The sequence below is a fragment of the Natator depressus genome, chromosome 6, assembly GCF_965152275.1.
Source record: "Natator depressus isolate rNatDep1 chromosome 6, rNatDep2.hap1, whole genome shotgun sequence".
NCBI classification, from domain to species: Eukaryota; Metazoa; Chordata; order Testudines; family Cheloniidae; genus Natator; species Natator depressus.
The window spans coordinates 47,361,733-47,383,840 of record NC_134239.1 but is presented as its reverse complement, the minus strand read 5'-3'; the positions used below and the strand labels follow the sequence as shown (position 1 = coordinate 47,383,840).

Sequence of the window (22,108 nt, the reverse complement as noted above, 5' to 3'; positions counted from 1 at the left end):
TTCTGTGAGGTCTTTAGTCTGAAGATTGAAATACAGCCAGTGCACATATGTTCTCAGTCAACATGTTAAAATGTGTTATCTCCATAGGTGCTGAATAGCTGCTGCCTATTTGAAATGGAATTCTTTTTTTAGTAGGGCCATCCTGGGGTCAAATTCTCTCCTCAGATACAGGTGATAATCTCCCACTGGCTTCAAGTCACTCACTCAGAACGCCTAATGGATTGGATGTTGTCGTTTTATATGAAAAATGATTTGAGTTATAGGAGCCAAATGATTTTTTCCTGTGTGAAGACATTTTATATAACTCTTTCCTTTGTGTAGCAATTTCAACTTACATCTGCAAACTTTACATCTGCAAAGATTTGTCTTACAATAAAAAGTTTATGATGGATGATGCAATTTTGTTTGCATTCTTATGAAAATATGCTCTCAGTAGGTGTAAAATCTGCAGTGAATGCTCTGTATATGATTCCACTATGTGCTTACTGTATTGCAAACAGATATGCAATTTGTTTATTTTATCTTTCCTTTAGTGCATGGATCCTCTCTCTCCTTGGTGTCCAGTACATCATCTATTTATTCAACGGTGAGTGTCGTGAAATGTAAACATTCAGCAGGAGCCTGCTGAGAAATGTAATATTAAGTATTATTTTGCAGTTGTATAACTTTTTTTAGTAAAACAAATTAATTGATTGGACCAAGTGCGCTAATTGCTTTTTCCGTGTAAAGAGGATGGCTCTTTGCATGTAAACATAAGGTATTTATTTTTATGTTCCCAAAAAGGTGTTAATGGATGTTTATCACAATATTCATGTTAGCCTGATAGACCCTAATGGCCCAGAAGCAGGAGTTAGTCTCTTAAATCAGCAATCCACAACCATTCTAAGGAAGCCTTGATAGAAAGGACGTAAGGGATAGTCCTGGTCTTTTTTGCCAACACCACCCACATTGATTCAATAGATAAAGCCATTTCAGTCTGATAATTTAGTGATCTGCTAATTAAGAATTCTCTAAGTAGGTCTTAATGCAATGGATTTAATGATCGCAAAGGAGCCATTACTTCTCATTTTGCCAAGAATTTTTGTATTAAAAATCTTAATTGCATAGTCTCTTAATAATCTGACATTGAAAGAAGATTTAATGATATTGTGGGACAAATAATATAATTATAGTGTTTTTTAAAAAGTGTATTATATTATTTTCTTCTAATACTTTCACAAAAGCATCTTGCTTCAGAATATGTAACATTAAAGGAAAATATATCTGAACTGACACTCCGGTCTTTTAAAAACAATGGACAACAGTGGAATCCGGTCATTGTATTAGAGGATCACCTTACAAATTGGTATGAAAGTATGATACAACCACACAACTACCAGGCATCCATATTTGAAACAAACCTATACTTAATAACGTTATCTTTAAGGGCATGGTCCTGCAGTTTTTATTCAAGCAAGTAGTTCCTTTCAAGTTAGTGATACTAGCTGCATTAAAGAGTTGTAGGGCCCTAAAACAGAGAACCTTTTACCTTTGGTTTAAAAAAAAAAAAAAGGGGGGAACTACAGCTACATCACCTTAGACTGTAATCCAATTACATGAAATTAAAATTCACAAATGACTAGATTGTAGAGCCCCTACTCAAATTGATGAACATTTATTCATATAATTAATCCCATTGAAAACAATACCACTACATAAGTAAGTGCTCACTGTGTGAATAAGCCCTCCACCTTCTCCTCCAAAAGTAATTATGGTCACAATGAATGGTGCATATAAATGTAAGATTATTTAAAGTGTATTATTCTAACCACTGAATAGAATAGGCTTTGGGGGGAATTAGGATATTAAAAGTTTTGGAGTATCAGAATTACTGCTAGTAAATTTAATTTCCATCTAAACAGAGCCAAACATGTTCAGAAATACAGAACTAAGATAATGGATTTAGATTGATATAATGTCAAAGTTTTTAATGGTGGTACTCAGTGGAATTATTAATGTGAATAAAGTTGCCTGCAAACACCTATGTATGCTGAATCAATAAGTAATAAATAAGAACTCCTATTTTGAATTTTACTTGTAAAAAAATTGGCATATGCTAGTAATGAACTATTGTAAGTTCCTCATATGTGTTTTTTCCTGATTTTTTTGTTGTAGCCTGAAGAAAAATGTCAGTCAGAGGTAAGGAGCAATACGGGTTTTGTAAACATAAACTTTCAATCTAGACACTTTGCATGAGTGTTTTACTCCTCTAATTCTGTAGATTACAGTACAATAAACTAATCTTTTAAATACAATATTTAGATTCGCAAGCTACGAAGGGAGTTGGATGCATCCCAGGAGAAGGTGTCAGCTCTAACAACTCAGTTGACTGCCAATGTGAGTACAATTCAGAAAAATGGAGGCTGATAGATAAATTATGTAGTGCACAAACCTTAAATTATATAGTGCACAAATCACCATCCCAGCTTTTTTAATTAGCAAAAAGATCACTAGTCTGTAATAAGCAATTCAGGTCACACATTTGTGTTAAAATAAATATATGCATTTTGTGTCATTCTGAAAAGAAAAAGCCTTCTATCCTAGTGTTCAATTGATCATTTTTTAAAAAAAAAACATTAAATACAGTTATACTGATTTGGCTGTTCCTTTTGTATATGTACAACATGCAGGTACATAGGTTTCGTTAATGCTGAAAGAGATTCTTTGAAGACCCAGTCCTCTTCATAAAAGTGGGTCTTACATTCACATACATGTGTCAAAGGGGTCATACGAGACATGAGAATAACAGTGGGTGCCAATGAGAAATGGGAAACCTGATTTAAATGCATTATGTTTTCCCATAGCATACAAACCATGCAACAGTGTGGGTTGATGGCAAGAGTAGGCAAAACTGACACACAAAAGGTGCCCTGAGAGCCAGTTTATGGCAGGGTCTAAGAAGCATAATGCATCTGATTCAAATCAGAGTATGCTGTGTTTTCACTTGTTTGCTTTGAGGAATATTCACTGCCATGAAATAACTATCTTTGCACGCTGTTTGGAACAAAGGACTGAAAACCAAGGATACATTGGGGTTTTAATCCCCATTGAGTCAACACTGTGTAATCACAGGTGGCTGAAATCCTGGTTAAAAAAATCCCTGAAGCTCACTGGACAAATAAGTGATTCCAATGCAAATAAGACAAAAATGACTAGGGACCATTTAAAAACCATTTCATATTTGTATTCCAGGATTATGGGGCTGGGTAGATGTGAGAATTTACAGTGACCAAAGAGGAAATCGCGGCCATTCCCTCTTGAATGGGTGGTAATAGCAAATATACCAACATGAAGAATGAGTTTGGCCTAAGTGATACTATCCTTCACAAAGTAGAAATCAGAACTAGAGCTAATGTATGTCAGTGTGTTGGCCATACATGATTTAATCTAATCTTCTGGCTGCAGGCATCATACTTCTTCAAACAACTTGAAAAATAGAAACGGGAAGGCAGCTGAATGGTTAACATATAGGTTAAGGAAAGAAAATTAAGGCTACATTTAGTACTTTGCCACATTCCAGGAGCAAAAAACAAAACAAACCCAAAAATGAAAGTTGTTAACTTTTGCCCTGCAGATGCAAATACCTGACTAGATTAAATGATTTCATTCGAACCACCTCATTTGTATCTAATATCTTTTTTAACTCATCTTAATGTGCAATGTCTACAGAAAAGTGGGCTTTGCTTTCTTAAATGTAGGCCAATTCTTTTGCAGAGTTTTCTTAAGTTTGTTTTTTTGCTGACAGACTATTCTTGAATTACTCCAGCTTCTGCTCCTTACAACAAATTACACAACTGTTCATGTAAGTTAGGCTAAATTTTTCACTCTAGGGGTTGCTCTGCCTACTGATTTGGAAGAGTAACCTCTTCAGACTGTAGAGATGAAACGTTCTCTCCAGGGCAGCAATTACTTCCCTTCTTTGTCTATATTAAGAAGCCATTCAGCATCCCTGCCGCTATTCCTCCTTCAAGGAGGAGGAACTGCTCTTTCCAGAAACTTCTAGCCTCAAAATATTTCTTCCTGGTACTAAGGGTACCATTGTCTGAACAGATTGTCCTCCATGTTGACACTCCATTTGCTTTTTATAAAATTAGCAACATTTCTTTTTTCCATTTCATTTTCTCCAGGGTGAATTTAGCACTGCTGTAATGTGCTAAGGCCCTGACAGCCCTGAGCACTGAAGTCCCTTGTATATCCACAAAACAGGTGCATCTGGGTCACTGGCAGAACAACCTTCTCCAGACTGTCCTGCCAGCGTGCCCCAGCCTGAACCTGGGTTGGACCACCTCTTTCTGCAACAGGGTACTTTATTTCCTATGGCCACTTGGCTGAGACTACCATTATGGGTGTTTGTTGCGGTGATAATTTTGTGGAAAGGGCTTGCTTTCACTAAAAAGTAAACCAAGACCCACCAACGTATTTCCTATAGCCCACTGATAGGGTTGCCAGTTTCGGTTGGACATATTCCTGGAGGTTTCATCACATGACATAATCTTTAATTAAAGATTAACATTTAATTCCTGGAGACTCCAGGACAATCCTGGAGGGTTGGCAACCTTATTCACTGAACAATTACTAGATAGTAACAACTTGTGGTCACTTTAAATGGTTTCAAAAGGGCAACTGAAAATTGAAAGGCTCTGTATCCCTTTACTTATCCCTTGACCCATGCAGTCCCATTCACCATATTTTTTTCACTTTCTCAAAGATTTTAAATGATATTCCTCATTGTTACTGAACACAGCATCCCCCCACCCCCCAACCCCAAAAGAAATTATTCAGTCCAGTGTTTTTAAAATAAACATTTTAGTTTTCCAACACATGTAGTGGGTATTTAACTTGTTTTATTTTCAGCCTTTTTTCTCACAGTCTCAGCCCTGTTTATTTTCTTAGGGTCTGAGGGGAGTGACAGCCACATATATCCTCATGTTATTGTACTATTCATGTTTGTTTTCATTGTGAGTGTGAGAACAGTTATTTGGGATAAGTCGGCTATGTGTTGATGAAGAACAAGTCTGGAATGGCTACATGAAAGGTTTTACAATTCTGTATATACATAGAGGAGAGAATGACCTTTTCTCTAGTGGACAGATTTAAAATATATATATATACAATTTGTACTTGCTCAGTGTATATAATTATTTTTGATCTGACAATAAAATATCATTAGTTTGTTTTGATTATCATCAATTGTCGTGGCAAAGGGTGGGCAAGTATGTATTCAATATTATGTATATTAAGGGTTTGTCTACACAGGGATATATTCAGGATTAACTTTTTGCGTGAACACACTTATTCTGGAATAAGAGTGCCTTATTCCAAATTAGCTTAATCTAAGTAAATTAAGATAATTTGTAATAAAGCACTCTTATTCCAGAGTAAGAACATCCACAGATGGAATATATTGGGAATTGTTAATCCACTTTAAATTCACACCCTGCTTATTCTGGCATGGCACTGGGAGAATGATTCTCCTGTCTCATCCAGTTAATTCTTACTATTCCAGTCTCTCTCTTCTGGATGGAGACTGTGTAGTAAATGTGATTATTTTTTTTTTGCAGATTGTGAGAATATTTAGTGTGTTATAGATGGTATATTCTGTTGCTGCTGCTCACTGGTGTTTTGTTTTTTTAATGAAAAGAATCAGAGGAAGGCTCAAATCAGAACTTTGGGGCCATTCAGATACAGGTCTAAAATTCCAAACTTCATTACTCTGGCCCCTGTCATTATAATGACCCCAATAAAAAAAAATTAGATCTGAACACCACCTAAGTACAGGGAAGTTTGAATCAGAAACTCAAAAAATAACACATAGTATAGAAGTAGGGTATGGCAAGAAAGAGATTTAAAAAGAAAATGTCATGTTATTAAAGTAAGTGGGTCCTGAAAAATGGACAATGAGCAAAGCGTTAAGATTTCAGGATTTTGCTTTCCTTGGGCTAAACACTGCAATTTATTAAAAATAAAAGCCTCCTGCACAGTTCAGAGTTAGAATTAAAACTGATTTAAGATGGAAACTCCATCCTGTGAGACCTAACTCCTTCAATTTATAACGAGGTGGATTATGTATCATTGTGAAGACTCCTGGGTAGAAGTGTATAACAGAAATATTTCTTTTCATTTAGCTTCAAGCAATGAGACTGGACAAGTATCTCTCAGAGAATAGGTCTTCAGTGATTACAGCTGCCAACTCCAGACATCATCTGGACAAAGAGATGAAAACTCCCCTTTCATAAAAAACTGGGGTAGATAGGAAGTGAATGTTGAATTTACAAGTTGCAGATATATGGCTGATAACCTTCATGTCTTCCCTAATTTAAAGCAGCTGTAGACTTACTGCTAGCACTTTTGTCCTCCCCGCCCCGCCGTCCCTATAGTTTAGACTTGTACAACTTCTGAAAATACATGTTCTTCTCCATATATAATATTGTATTATAATATGTTGCAGTCATCGAACAGAGTACAAAAAACAAATATCATGTATGACTCTAGAGCAGCAGGATTTCCTTTGCTGTTAAAGGAGGTTGGTTATCACACTGATCACCAGTCATTTAAAATATCCTAGATAATTATTTCCTGTGTTGATAGTACATTGAGTATTCTATCTATATACATTGTAACAGCACTTGCATTTATGAGTCTATAAAAGCGTCATCTAGACACCTGCAAAAACTCTACAGAAATACAGAACTTCCAATTACCCACATGTTGGTATCTGTTCAGTCTTCTTCATACTGGCTTATCTCTGCTCTCAAACCCTATATTCCCAGTACAACACCTTGGAGAGATTCACATATTTGCATTGTAGCCATCTAAGTTCAGGGACCACAGCACTTCTCTGATCTCAAGGCAAACTGAGCTCCAATCTTTGTTTTCTTGGTGGATGTGCAAGAAAGTCAGAATATTACAGAATTATTATTTAATTGAATAGCAAACATTTCCAAGTCAATTTAGCAAATTTACAGCAACTTTAAACAGTAGTAGTAAAATTATTTTAGCTACATGAATACCTCTAACAGAAAGTTGAGGAAAACTGTTCAAAGTTCATTCCTTATTTGTACAGTAGAGGATTTTGCACTTCTACTTGCTTGCTTTTCGAAGCTGAAAATATGCATTTCGAAATGATAGTGGATGTCAATAATAATGAACAGGAAAAACAGTTGAACTTCATATGGACCCATGCATGAAGACCTGAAAATGAAGAAATTTGAAGGACGTTGCATCTTTTTCTATTAGCATCAGTTATTTTATTTTCAAGGCTGACCTATATTTTTAATGTTGCATTCCATGAAAATAGGAAAACATGAAGAAAAACTGGTCTGAACATCTGGAATGATATTTAGTCAATGGCTTTTCTGGTCCTTCTTTCGATGGCATCTCCATCAGCCTTAAACTTTTCTAAAGAACTCTTTAGCTGAATGCAAAATGTGAGCTCTGGAATTCTCTAGTAAATTGGCAGCTGCTTCACACTAGCTGGCCTCAACCATTATCCTTTTATGCAAAAAAGGCATGTTGGACCTAAACTGACTGGCAATATTCTTCCTATTTGGCAGTAGGAAAAGAATCTCAGCCTCTGTTACCAAAATCAAGCTGCAGGCTAGTGAGGTTCAATCTTGCTTTCTTAAGACACTTATATTATGAATTCTGCAGATGAATTATTGACTATCCTATCTAAGGAAAGGATAATTATCCAACTCAGGTTTAATATTTTGTTACTAAGCATTTCTGTGAGTTGGTTAATTAGTTACTTAGCCACGTATTGTTTTTTATTTAACTTCGTAGATTTTTCTAGTAAAATATTAATAGAGATCTAAAATATTAAGCTCTGTACAATTATTTTAATATTATACATAGTTAGAATGATGACTTGGTAAGAAATGGAAAAATCCTGGTAATGGACTTTTGCTTTAGACTATTTGCTTGTAAAATTCCACAGTGCCCTGTTACTTTGAGTGTCTGCAAGCCTATCTGGGATAAGAGGTTTTTTTTTAAACCCCTACACTGTTAGTTTATAAATAGATTAATAAATAATTAATTTGACAAAAGCACTCTCTCTTTGGTGAGTATTTCTTTTAAGGTAAGATTAGCACATCAATCTGTGATAGCATTTTTGCAGCTTGACTTAAAAGCAGCTGTGAAAAATGCATTTGGAATTTTCTTGTCTTAGAAATTGAAACTCTAACTATATTTTAACAATTTTTGAAGATAATGGCTGGTCAAGCAGAAGGCAGCAGCAGCTGTATGTGCAGTCACTAGCTTTTGCCAGCAAACTCAATCATTGCCTTCCCCCTTCAAAAGCATGTAATTGTCACAATTGTATCTATACACTTAATATTTATGAAAAACATGGCACAGAATCCTAGAAATGTAGGTCTGCCAGGGACCTTGACAGGTCATCTACCCTGTGCTGAGGCAGGATCATATATACCTAATGCATCACTGACAGGCGTTTGTCTAACCTATTTTTAAAATCCTCCATTGACGAGGATTCCACTACCTTCCTTGGAAGCCTATTCCAGTATTTAACTAGTTTTAGAGTTAGAAAGTTTTTCCTAATACCTAATCTAAATCTCTCTTGCTGCAGTTTAAGCTCCTTATTTCTTGTCCTACCTTCACCGTTGCTCTTAATAACAGCCTTTAACATATTTGAAGACTGTTATCGGGTCTCCCCTCAGTCTTCTCAGGACTAAACATATCCAATTTTTTTAACCCTTCCCCCTACATCATGTTTTCTAAATCTTATTTTTGTTGCCCGTCTTTGGACACACACCAGTTTGTCAACATCTTTCTTAAAGTGTAGGGCCCAAAACTGGAAACCATACTTTAGCTGAGGTCTCCCCAGAGCTGAGTAACGTGGAACTATTACCTACCATTGTGACAATCTGGATTGATGGACAGCTGTGTCCCTTCAATTCTCCAACCTGGGGTGCCTTTTACACTGCTTTGCTGTGAGAGCAACCACTCCTGGCCTGCGCTCACGCGCTCTCTCGCTGTCTCGCGCACACACACACACAGCCTCTAGCATGTAAATGACTCCTAGCTGAGTTATGAGTGCTGTTAGCTAGCCACTCTTGAATTATATTGAAGAGTGACACCAGCAAATTCCAAGTTCCAGACTTTCCCCGAGAAATGCGTCTCTTGTACTGCCCAGTACCTTCCTAGACAATACGAGCTTATATAAGGTCAGTCACTTCATGAATAGAAAATGATATGCACAAACCTTGTTATCTCAAATGAAGCTTCCTAAAGACTTCAATCCCAACACACTGGCATAGATAAAACAATAAAACAAGTTTATTAACTACAGAAAGATAGATTTTAAGTGATTACAAGCAATGAGGCATAAAAGTCAGAATTGGTTACAAAGAAATAACTAATACTTAATGTATCAAGCTAAGTGAATTCAAAGCAAAAAGGTTTCTCTCACCGTACGTTTATAGCAGTCTGGCTGGATTCCTCCCCAGTCAAGACCCCTCGCCCAGTTCAGTCATGCTTTTATTCTCTTTCAAATGTTGACGATGATGTGAGTAGAGATAAGGGGAGAGAGGTGTTGCTCATTTATATATCTTTTTCCTCCACTTTGAGAATCATCTCTAGCTGGGGTTCAGGCAACAGCCAGTCTGTTTACAAGGGAACCCCCAGTTGTTCCATTGCCAAGATGTAAATTTCTCGCTCACACCCTTCTTCCTACCAAAGAATGACCGCTTAATCAGGTGATAGTCCATATGATTGTGTTGAGACCTGGCTGAGACATCAGTTTGTCTTTTGTCTCTGGGGAACTGGTTTGAAGTTGTTTCCTCAGACTTGGAACATGTCTTCTACAGTAGAATTTTATTACTCTACGTACAATGTTGCCACACATATTTTAACAGGACAATACTGTTCAGCAGATTTGAGTTTTCAAATGATACCTTGCAATGCATACAAAATCTATTATAGTTTTGTAAAAAGGATGAACACATGGGTAGACTATCAGACCCGTGTATTGCATATGACCCTTCTGCTAATATATCTCAGTGGTATTAGTCTTTTTTGCAACTACATCATATTATTGACTCTCATTCCACTGTAACCCCCAGATCCTTTTCTGCAGTACTAACGCTTAGCCAGTTATTCCCCGTTTTGTGGTTGTGCATTTGATTTTTCCTTCCTAAGTGTGATAGTTTTCACTTGTCTTTATTGAATTTCATCTCATTTATTTCAGACCAATTCTCCAATTTGTCACAGTCATTTTGAATTCTAATCCCGTCCTCCAAAGTGCTAGCAACCCCTCCCATCTTGCTGTCATCTTCACATTTTATATGCAGACTCTCCACTGCATTATCCAAGTCACTAATGAAAATATTGAGTTGTACCAGACCCAGGACAGATACCTGCAGGACCCTACTAGATACATCCTCCCAGTTTGATAGTAAACCATTGATATCTACTCTTTGAATATTTGAATATGGTTTGTCAACCAGTTTTGCACCTACTTTATAGTAATTTAATCTAAACCACCTTACCCTAGTTTGCATATGAGAATATCGTGTGTCAAAAGCCGTACTAAAATCAAGTTATATAATCTTTGCAAACTGTTGCTATATATTAAACCTGCAAATTTTGGTCTTATTTTAAAATCTTGAAACTGAAGTATTTAAAATGTTTTGAGGAGTATCTGGTATTTTTGAATCACTCTACTGGCTGATTTCCCAGCTGATTTTTAATGGCAATTCAGGAAAGGGAAGATGCTACTGTTTCTGATTTTACCTGACACAGAATTAATACATATAGTTTGGGATATTTCATAGAGACAGCATTGGTGTTTACACCTTCAGAGCATCATCATATGCCCTTTAGAGCTCCATCATTGCAGTTATGTACAGTTTTTATATAACCACTTCTTTATTATTTAATCCCATTGTTTAAATAATAGGGGGCACTTCCACGTCATTGACAGAGACCTGGAGATTATTTCCCTCTGCACATATACTCACACCCTTCCTATTCCTCCTATTTTAACCTTTCACTCTCCCTTTTCCACCCATAAACAAAAATAATTCACCATATCATGGCCACCATGGCGTCTTTATCTTTTTGTAAAAGAATTCATGAATAAAGCAAGATGTTGTCATCTAATGGGATAGTGGGGGTCAAGGTTTCTGGGTTTTCTTCCCCACTCTGTCACAAACTTGCTTTATGGCTTGGAACAAACCATTTAACCTCTTTATGCCTCAGTTTCCTCATCTGAGAAATGGCTATAGTAATACTTAGCTACCTGGGATGAGGATTACTGTTTGTAAAATGCTTTGATGTTCTCTGGTAAGAAGTGCAAAGGTACTGAAAATTATTAATCTATATAGAGATTGTGGTGGTACAATACAATGCTTTTGTATTATTCCTTAATATTCAAAGGACAAAATTTAGTCCCTGAAATGTTCCCAACAAAAAAATTAAATGATGTTGTCTCTCAGATTTCCAACACTGGGTCTAATAGTTCCTTCCAGCTGAACAAAGCAGCAGAATAAAAGTTTCCCAGTTAGAATGAAATCCAAGCAGCTTTAAACTACTATGAAAAATACATAAAATGGACTGAACCTATTATGAGACTCAGTGTTTCTCAAAGGCATTTTATTCGCAGTTACTCTAGAACAGTTCTCACTCTGTTATCCTCTATATGGAGGATTGTATTTTCTTTTCAGAATAAATAAAAGCTCCAGTCCAGAACAGATTGCAATTATTTGCTGATCTATCTGTCCGTTTGAGATTCCTGCTCCGTCCACTGATCTCATAGTGAAAAATTGATGTAGAATATTAATCAGGGAGAACTGTAAAGAATCTTTCCTGTAAGCAATATGTCTTTAGGAAACCTAAGTACTGCCATGCCAGATCAGTCTAATGATCCTTCTAGTTTAGTATCCTGTCTCCAGCAATGACCAGTATCAACTGCTCCGGAGGAAGAAACACTGCAGTTGGCAATTGTGGGATAATCTGCACCCCAGGAAGGGTTCCTGCTAACCTCCGGTAATCAGAGGTTGGTTTATGTCCCAAAGCTTGAGGATTTTCAAAATTGTTACCTTCTGGCATTGCTGACTCTCCCACACATAAGTCACTCCTAGAAGTTTTGATTGTAAACAGATTTGGCAAGAGGTGTTCTTATTTTGCCAAGCCTACTCTAACCTCTCTATTTCTCTTTGTGGTATCTAGTTAACAAACACTGGAAGACGCTATACAACGTTTCTTAAATACTTAGATAAGCACACTCTTTTATTTGGTGGAGAGAACAGTATTCATTCTACAATGTCATTTAATTTTCAGGCTCACCTTGTGGCAGCGTTTGAGCAGAGCCTTGGCAACATGACCATTCGACTACAGAGTCTGACTATGACAGCAGAACAAAAGGCAAGTTTGAGAAACATTTGTTCTGTATGCGTACATGTAGATGCACACATCCCAGTGGGGAGGAGGACCAAGTGATTTTTAAAAATTAATTCACAGTAGTGGAGTTTTTATGAAACCTGTCTTACAAACTCGGTAAGTTGCCCTGTTCTGTTCATTCACTTGGAAGCATCTGGAGCTGGCCACTGTCCAAAGACAGAATACTGGGCTAGATGGACTATTGATCTGACCAAGTATGGCCATTCTTATGGTCTTGTGAAAGAGGATAATCCTTTCATTTGTATTTTAAAATAGAAATGTGCATGTGATTGGTGGGATAACAGCACAAGAATGGGAACCTGGATCTTTCCTAAGTTCTATTTCAGCTCTGACACTGTGACTCCCTTTGTAGCCTTGGGCAAATCACAATCTTTCTGCTTGCTTACCTCACAGGGGTGTTTTGAGGACTGATTAGATAATGACTGTAAGTTGCTTGGAACAAAAGAGAGGCTAATTATTGCTTTTTATTACAGTGTGTCTTCTTCCCAACACATACATGCATACATCCAGTAAAAACACTATTAAAAATTACTGCACTATGTACAATCACCATGTTTAGTGCTACTTTAATGCACAATAATTTCTCTACATTGTGGAATGACAATATCTGAACCCCTAAAAAGTAGTGCTTTCAAGGTCCAGTCAATCGTGCAGTATACACCAAGCCTCAGCACATTTCTCATGCACCCCAGACCATTCACCAAGTACCTAAACCCAGATTGAAAGAAGGCTCCCTGGGAACAGTTACATGGAATCTAAATGTATGGACATCTCATTGGTTTCTTTTTCATTTCAGGATTCCGAACTGAATGAGTTAAGGAGAACCATTGAACTCCTGAAAAAGCAGAACGCTGCTGCCCAAGCTGCCATTAATGGAGTAATTAACACACCTGAACTCACTTGCAAAGGTAAAGAGGCAAACTCTACTTTTAACAGCAGTGTAGCACTCCTGAGACATTTGTCCTCTTGGTAATATCTGATGCAATTTACCTTGCCCAGAGACTGGCTTTGTATATATCATCAACTGTATTTGCTTCTGCTTTGATGTAACATGGAGATGTATACATTTATATCTCAGTAGAGCCCTATGATTTTTGTTGGTACCTTCTATTTAAATAAACTGTTATCAGACCCTCCTGTGCTGTCTAATAAACAGTTTAATAAAACTTAGCTATCTGTAGTTGCTGTATTGCTCAAATTCACTGTAAGCATTTCAGAATTCTCACAGCAGCACAATAAAGGAATAGAATCCTCCTTCTGAGAGTTGTGGATCTCTAAGTAATTACCTGATTCTTTAAAAAAAAAAAAATTAATTTCCAGTGCAAAGTAAGGGCCTGATCCTGCAAAGTCTCCTTCACATTACTTATCTCACTGACTTAAATTGGGACTATTTGCATGAGGAAAGGTTTGCAGGCTCATATGTGAAATATTAATTGTGCCATGAGAAACAAGGAATATTGCTGTGAACTATGCAATGCCATCATTTTGTGCAAATGATTCTAAATGCACTTAATTCCTAAAGCATTTTTGCCGGGATGAGTGACCAGTGGAGATATTGAAATGTCTCCAGTAAATTTGACTATATCGCTGTTAACATTCAGGTACTGGGACTGCCCAACCTGCTGACCTGCGAATCAGAAGGCAACACTCTTCAGATAGTGTCTCTAGTATTAACAGTGCTACTAGTCACTCCAGTGTGGGAAGCAACGTAGAGAGTGATTCAAAGAAAAAGAAGAGGAAAAACTGGGTGAGTGTTCTTCAGGAGACTGTGTGAAACAGATATAAAATTGTCCTATGAACATCCAGGTTGAAATTCTCCCTTGTGCATCAGGTCAACACAAGGACTATGGACCACTTAAATTACACCTAAACCCTCTTTTGAAGACCTAAGTGAATCTTAAGTGATGCCTATGTTTGTGCTGGCCCTTTGCATGGAAAAGAATTTTACGTTCACTAGCCAAAAGGCCAGTCATAAAACCTGTAGTTGCAATAGCTCTCAAAGACTAATCCTGGCTAAGAGACATACATTGTCTAGTCTATTAGTGTAAAAATTAGAGAAAAATCCAAGTAAATGAAACAAATTCACAATGAAGGAAGATTAAGCCTCTTAGCTCATATTGCTTTCCTCTTCTGAGTCCATTCATTCCATTTTAACTTGGGCTGTGTTCTGAATGAAATTTTTAAATCAAATAAATCCGTTTTTAAAATTCTCTTGTGATAGAAGTTTCTTCCAAAAGGTTTCAAAATAATCATCTTTCACTTTCCACTTCTCTTTATTTGCTCATCATGTGTTCTATACAAGGTACCATGCACTGGAGGAAAGGTACACAGTATTAAACTCCATTTTTAATTAGACCATTGCTGCTGTAGTAACTTTAGCTTTATTTTAGTTTGGACTAAAATACTTAGTTCTTGTAATATAGTCAGTAAAGCAGTCCACACCCTCCTTCCCACTCAATGTAAATGTTCCTGGATCCTTAGCACACTGAAATTATAAATATGTTGCTACAAAATGTGATAGTTTGCTCTTGTGAACATTTATTCTGAAATTATCAGTGATCCTGTTACGGTTATGTATGAAACTCCCTTTGTGCCATGAGACTGCAACATTTTACTTGAACAGACTCTCATTTTAATGTATCTTTTCTATCCCAGTGGTTTCACTTCTATATTTTAATCATAACACTTTCTCTCCCCTCCCCGCATTGTCCAAACCTTGGATTCAATGAAAGCAGTGGCTTCTCCAAATCCTCACAGTGCTGTCTTGTGTGTTACTTGTTGGGGTACTCTGCTGGCAAGATGGACTTTATTTTCTCTCCTCCTTGTAAACAGTTAATGAGTCTTTTTCACATCAGCTAGATTAATCCTATATGATCAGTAATCCCTCAGTCATGATCAATACCTCATCATATCTTTTCAGTCCTATTTTATTAGTTGTTTTATGTTTCCATGGTCTAGAAGATTTCATCCTAGCACCAAGCTATATATCTCATTTGTCATTCCACTATTCTTAGTGTGGATTAGGGGACATTTATTTATTGTGAAAAAGATGAATATATAGGGTCTTAGTGCAGTTTGGGTAAACAGAGGAAATAGCATCTTGATTTCATCAAAGGACCACATTATAGCAGAATGAAGAATGGATATAAAATTAATTCTTTATTTATAAACTGGATATAAGTTGCACCCAGTGAATGTAGAATGCTTATTTCACAAATATTTGTGAGATCTTTTCTAAACTCAGAACGTCTAATTACATAGTGAAACATTACCTTTAGGCTAAAATAAAAGTACTTCAGAGACATGTTGCCACTGAAAACTTAGTGCAATTTAAAAAAATCTTATTCACCTATAAAACATGTGAGTTACACTTTTGTAATGAACTGAGATCACAGGGACCCACCAGTTTAGTCATCATCATGCTTAATTTTTCAGTCATTTTGTAAGTGGGAGTCCCATTCAAAAGACTTACAAGTTGCAGATAGGTAGAGAAGGCTGAATATTTTAACCTGATGAAATATTTATCCCTTGACGGAAGACACGATGTACCAGTGCCTCAGCAACTCAGTTAAGAGATTACTAGCCATGGAGAAAATAAGATTCAGGCAGTGTTGAGATTCAGATCTGTGTGCCATCCCTCATGTGATGTGAAATGACCATGTGTTCGAAGGTCCCCTTTTTAGATAATATAGTTCCATGTACTCTGATTCCTGTTTAAAATTATTTCTGGTGTGTTTGTTGTTTATTGGTCATGTTTGTCTGAGAAATCCAAAGCTTTCCCCGTCACTGGCTTTCTCTGTTAAAACTTGTCTTTTTTCCTTTCCCCTTCCCTTTTGCTTGCGCTTCCTCTGGCAGGTCAATGAGGTAAGGAAGACCTACTTTAAACTATAAAATACAAAGCTAACCCATCCATTTACATGACTAACCCCATCAGCATCAATAACCTTGTCTGAGCCATGTTGCTTTATAACTGCAAATTGTAATAACATTGTTACAAAGTTTCTTGTGCTAAATGGAATTCAGTATTTGTTGTGAGGGAGACACCCTAAAAACGGGAGGCATCAACATCCAGCCCTTTCAAGAGCTTATTCTAGATTCCCTTATTAATCTTATAAAATGGCTAAGATTAATGTGAAGTATTTGTTGCCATTTTGTTGGAAAGATTTGCATGCTAGAGTTTGTACTTTGTGACTTAATTTATTGCTTAGATGCATTCTTTATGATGTCTCTACTGTTATGGTTTTGTTGTTTCAGTTACGCAGCTCCTTCAAGCAAGCATTTGGTAAAAAGAAATCCCCCAAGTCAGCATCTTCTCATTCAGATATTGAGGAGATGACTGATTCTTCTTTACCTTCGTCACCAAAGCTACCACACAATGGCTCAACTGTTTCTACCCCGTTGCTAAGAGCTTCTCATTCCAATTCTCTGTAAGTGGCATTTTTATTTTTTAAAATCTTTTAAAATGAGTGGTTTGGAAATGTAACCGTAGGAAATGTACTGTAAGGAGCAGTCCTGCATTGACAGAGAAATAGGACTGGATTAGCTAATGGAATGAGGAGTGCCATATATTATTTAGTGATATTACCCCAAGATGAGATCGGAGCCCCATTTTGACATACATACACACAAAACACAGTTCTGGTTGAAATTCCGAACTCAGTGTTTTCCCACTGACTTCAATGAAGCCAGGATTTCACCTAATGTCTGCCCTGAAGATTTCACAGTCTAAGTAAATAAGATAAACCAAAGGTGGAAGAAAGGAAGTAGTAGTATTATTATCCCTGTTTTACAGCAGGAGTACAGAGAGATTAGATGACTTGCCAGGGGAGTCACAGGAAGTCTGTGGCAGAGCTGGGAACATATATCTTGAGTCCCAATCCTGCATCTTAACCATAATACTCTGTGAAGCCAAAAGACATCAACTCTCTTCTACAGAGTAATTCAATATTTTCACCATGTAAGGGAAGTAATTGCAACCAAAGTGATCTTGGACTGCAGAACTAATTGAAACTTCTCCTTGTGCTATCAGCTGTTCCAGCACAGGTTGGCATCTGGGATTTCATATTTTCTTTTAAGTAAAGACAACACATGTTACTATAAACTTCAGAGAAGAGTTTAATTTCAAAGTGGTCGAGCTAGTTCAAGTAACGATAAGAATTGTTTCAAACATTTATGCCAAAAGCCCAGTTCTCCACTCTGTCATTTGACTCGCTACGTGACCTTGGGCAAACCACATAATCTCTCTCTGCTTCAGTTTGACAATTTGTAAAATGAGGTTAATGGTACCTCCCTCAGAGAGGTGTTTTGAGGATAAATGAATGTTTATAAAGTGCTGAGAGAACCTTATAAAGCTGTTTTATAATTATAGTACATCAGTAACTTCTTCACTTTGATTTGGATCAGTAGAAATAGAGATGCCACCTACCTGAAATCAAGAAGCATTGAAAATATTGTAAGAGATCCTGCCTTATGAGACTTCCATATTGATTTCAGATCAAATACATTTGAATAGTATCCAAACTTCAAGTTTCCCATCATTTGTTTCTATGTAAGGAGGTATGATTCAAGAGAACAATAGCAATAAGATGTAGTTAGCATGAAATAATCCCCCCACCACATGTAAAGGTCACGGTTCTTCTACTGCTTAATTGCAATATCATCACTTTCAAGCAACCTCAGCCCATAATACTATGGAATCGTCAAAGCTTAAAGCTAGCTTTTAATGTTGAAATTGATTATATCTGTCATCAATCAAAATACTCTGTGAATATGGCTAGTCTTGACAAGTAGCTGGAGAGCCAATGGGCTGGAGATGAATTGAGGAAAGGTCAAATACTTCATCCGTAGGGAGGGCTTCAAGCAGGGCACCAGTATGAGTGAGGTGTACATGTTTTGGTTTATTTGTTTTCTGATGGGAGGGAAAACTTTGCTCATTTACTTAGGGATTTAGGCAGAGACATTTTAAACTGAAACCTCGCTGAAAGCATACAGCTCTGGTGCTGATCTTCCTATGTACAAACTCCTGCACCTGAACATCAGCTTCAATCTGCTTAATCGCTTTACACTGAGTACAAGGCTCAGGCAGAGAAAGAGAGGGGCCAGCAGAATGAAGAGGCAGCAGGGCAATCTTCCAGAAAATGTATGTGCTGAAAGGCTGTTCACCCAGAGTTTTGGGGGAGAACAATAAAAATGCCATCAAAATAAACTTTTAAGCATGAGTGGTTTAAAGCAAGAAGGAATTTATCATGTCTGAATAGGTAGGGTTCCAAAGCCCTCCAGAATCATTCAGGGAAGCCCAGCTGTGCACACCTGTTGAGGTTTAAATCTTTCTGTAAACTCATCAATCTCCAAGTGACTGCTGCTACTCTCTGTACTTCCTTAATTTATTTGGATTTTTTGCATTTAAAAGATTTCCTGCATGATGACTACTTTGAAAGAAATACTAATGTTGTCCAAGAATAGGTAATGGCCAGAATTTAGTTTCATGTACTAATTTTATTACCCTCAAAGCATAATTCCTGTGCTCGTAAAGCTAGTTTCTGATGTTTCAGAGTCATAGGTTCATAGTCATAGATTCCAAGGCCAGAAGGGACCATTAGATCATCTAGTCTGACCTCCTGTGTAACACAGGCCATACAACTTCCCCAAAATAATTTCTAGCACATCTCTTTTAAAAAAAACATTTCATCTTGATTTTAAAATAGTCAGTGATGCAGAATCCACCACGACACCTGGTAAATTGTTCCAATGGTTAATTACTTTCATTGCTAAAAATTTATGCCATATTTCCAGTCTGAATTTGTCTAGCTTCCGCTTCCGGCCATTGGGTTGTTTATACCTTTCTCTGCTAGACTGAAGGGTCCATTATTAAATATTTGTTCCCTGTGTAGGTATTTATAAACTGTAATCAAGTCATCCCCCTTAACCTCTTTCTTAAGCTAAATAGGTTGAGCTTTTTGAGTCTCACTGTAAGGCATGTTTTCTAATCCTTGAATGATTCTTGTGAACCCTCTCCAGTTTATCAACATAAAGGTCAACAGATACTGGGCTGGATGGGCCCATGGGCCTGATTAGGGGAAGCTGGGGGAGGGAATTTAACCCACCTGGTACCTCCAGTGGAGAATGACTCAGGGCAACAGGTTCACTCCAAAAGAGGGGGGGGGGGCAGCATTTAAAATACATGGGGAACGCCTGCAAACCTGAGAGGATTTTTTTCAAATCAGTACTTGGTAATTACATGAGAAATGGTAAAATCTGAAACTTGATATTAATGTTCAGTGATTAAAAAGAAAAGGGTACGAATATGAGATCCATTGTCATAAATTAGAGGAAATTGGAAAAGTTTGAGGGATTTTATAGCCATAGTTGATACATATAAAGCGGTAAAATTTGAGTGTATTTTATATCCATATATGATGATTAGAGAGAAAATTAGCAAAATTTGCAAGGATTTTATATCAATCAGTATTCAAGAATTGGAGAAAAGGGCAACATGTGAGGAGATTTAATGTTAATATCAGATAATTAGATGAGAAAAATCTCAAGGGATAATAAAACAGACATAGATAACTAGAGAGAAAATGGGGCGAAATTTTGCAAGAATTTTATATCAGTATTTTAGAATTGAGGAGAAAGTGGGGCAAAAACGTCTATGTTGAACTTTATCTATGTCATCATTGGTGCTGTAAGCAGCAATGGATTTTTGTCCATCAAGCACATCTTGCTGAATCAGGGAAAATTTGTTTTTGCTTTATTAATTAAATACTCTGAAACAGCATTTGAAAGTCATGCTCCCAAGCTCTCTGGTTAAGTGACTGTTTTACAACCTTTCCCAGTATTTCTGAATGTACTGACAGTGAAGCTGAAACAGTCATGCAGTTACGGAACGAGCTGAGAGACAAAGAGATGAAACTGACTGATATTCGTCTGGAGGCCCTTAGCTCTGCCCACCAGCTAGACCAGCTTCGGGAGGCCATGAACAGGATGCAGGTAGGAATGGAACAAAACCCCCAAAAATTAAAATTTGCTTTTATCTGTTAAGGACTAACAGTCCACCACACTACATAATTTCAGAGGATGTATAAAATCAAGGTCCAGTGATGCCTCATGGCGATTGAAGGTCCCAGGGCTCTTCTCACCAATGTAGACATGGCAACCCACGCCTCTGGTATTACACTTTCAATTTTACAGCTACTTATCTAAAGAAATCACTTCATCCACCACCAGTGGTCACTTAGACAGTTGCCATGCTCTACCCAGGGGTTACTGCATGTCAGTGGGGGTGGTGAAGTGACTTGTAGTGTGCCTTGGGAAACTCTTATCAGAATGTTAAGGATTTTCATTGGACAAACTTTTAAAAGCCCTACACTTAACAGCATTTCTCTTTCTGTCTGTATGTAACACAATAATGTTTGAATGCTGCATCCAATCAATTCAAACATTTCAGAGAATATTCTAGACATCAGTGGCCAGAATGCTGTTGATTTGGGGGAACACTGAAACTTCAAAAAAAGGAGATGAGGGACAGTATTTCTGAGTTGAGTGTGAGGCCTTTGCAAGCTTGGCCAACTAGGGTGGTAGGGCTAGAGAGAAATGGAGGGGACAAGGGAAAATGGGAACATGTACACAGACCCTGACATGGTGAGGAGGATGTGGGACCCCTGGAATTGGAGGGAGGAGTAGGGGGAGGACCCCTAGAACGGGGGGGGGGGAGGCACACAGCCCCTGGTGTAGGGGAGATTGGGGCACCCTGAAATGGGAGATGGGAAATGGGGGAGACACAGAATCCCTGGTGTGGGGGAGATTGCAGGATCCTGGTATGATAGAGGGGTGAATGCAGACAGAGCCTCTAGCATGGGGGGATATAGGGGTGTACACAAAGCCCCCAGCATGCGGGAGAATTGCAATAGAGTGAAAGGGGGTACAAGAACCTCTGGCAGGAAGGGGATATTGAAGAACCTTGGTACAGGTGGATGGGGGAATTGGGACATACACTGAGCCTCTGCCTTGAAAAGAGAGAATGGGGAACCCAGGAATGAAAGGAGGGGAAACGGGGAGGCACACATAACCCTTGGCAGGGAGAGAGATTTCAGGGAATCCCAGAAATATAGGTGGATGGGAGGATGGTACACCAGGAGCTTGTGGGATAGAAGGGAGGAACCCAAGGAGCCCCTGGTGTTCGCATGCACTTGGCCTACAGTCACTACAAAGTGTGTGCCCCTTAGATTTCTTAATATGCAGGTTTTTCAAAGGGATTTTGAAAAGTGCATCTTATTAAACACCTGGCGTTTATTCTTTAGATACTTTAGGTAGTTTCTTGAAATGTATACTTGCAGCCACTCATAAATGAATTGAGGTAGCATGTGCCTCTTGTCTACTCACTTTTCTTTTCAAGAGCGAGATTGAGAAGTTAAAAGCAGAAAATGACCGGTTGAAGTCTGAAAACCATGGCAGCTGTAGCAGGGCTCAGTCTCAAGTTTCCATTTCATCCTCGCCAAGACAGTCCATGGGTCTGTCTCAGCACAGCCTGAGCCTCACAGAGTCTACCAGCCTCGGTGAGCATCCGGTGAAAGGCAATGGGCAAGTTTTATCCTGTAGTTGGAACGTTCACTTTGGTTAGCCATGAGAAACAAAAGAGTAAGGATTATTAATG

At 37.8% G+C, this 22,108-nt stretch overlaps 1 protein-coding gene across 3 annotated transcripts in view; it reads left to right on the top strand.

Moving 5' to 3' along the window:
- NAV2 (neuron navigator 2) overlaps positions 1–22,108 on the top strand; it is a 354,826-nt gene that overhangs the window by 314,329 nt on the left and 18,389 nt on the right. For all 3 annotated transcript variants that reach the window (XM_074955205.1, XM_074955203.1, XM_074955204.1), the window contains 9 exons: positions 534–586; positions 2,155–2,178; positions 2,302–2,376; positions 12,337–12,420; positions 13,253–13,364; positions 14,058–14,203; positions 16,711–16,883; positions 20,292–20,445; positions 21,851–22,010. In XM_074955205.1, the coding sequence (XP_074811306.1) occupies positions 534–586; positions 2,155–2,178; positions 2,302–2,376; positions 12,337–12,420; positions 13,253–13,364; positions 14,058–14,203; positions 16,711–16,883; positions 20,292–20,445; positions 21,851–22,010 (981 nt within the window). The remainder of the gene's footprint in view (positions 1–533; positions 587–2,154; positions 2,179–2,301; positions 2,377–12,336; positions 12,421–13,252; positions 13,365–14,057; positions 14,204–16,710; positions 16,884–20,291; positions 20,446–21,850; positions 22,011–22,108) is intronic.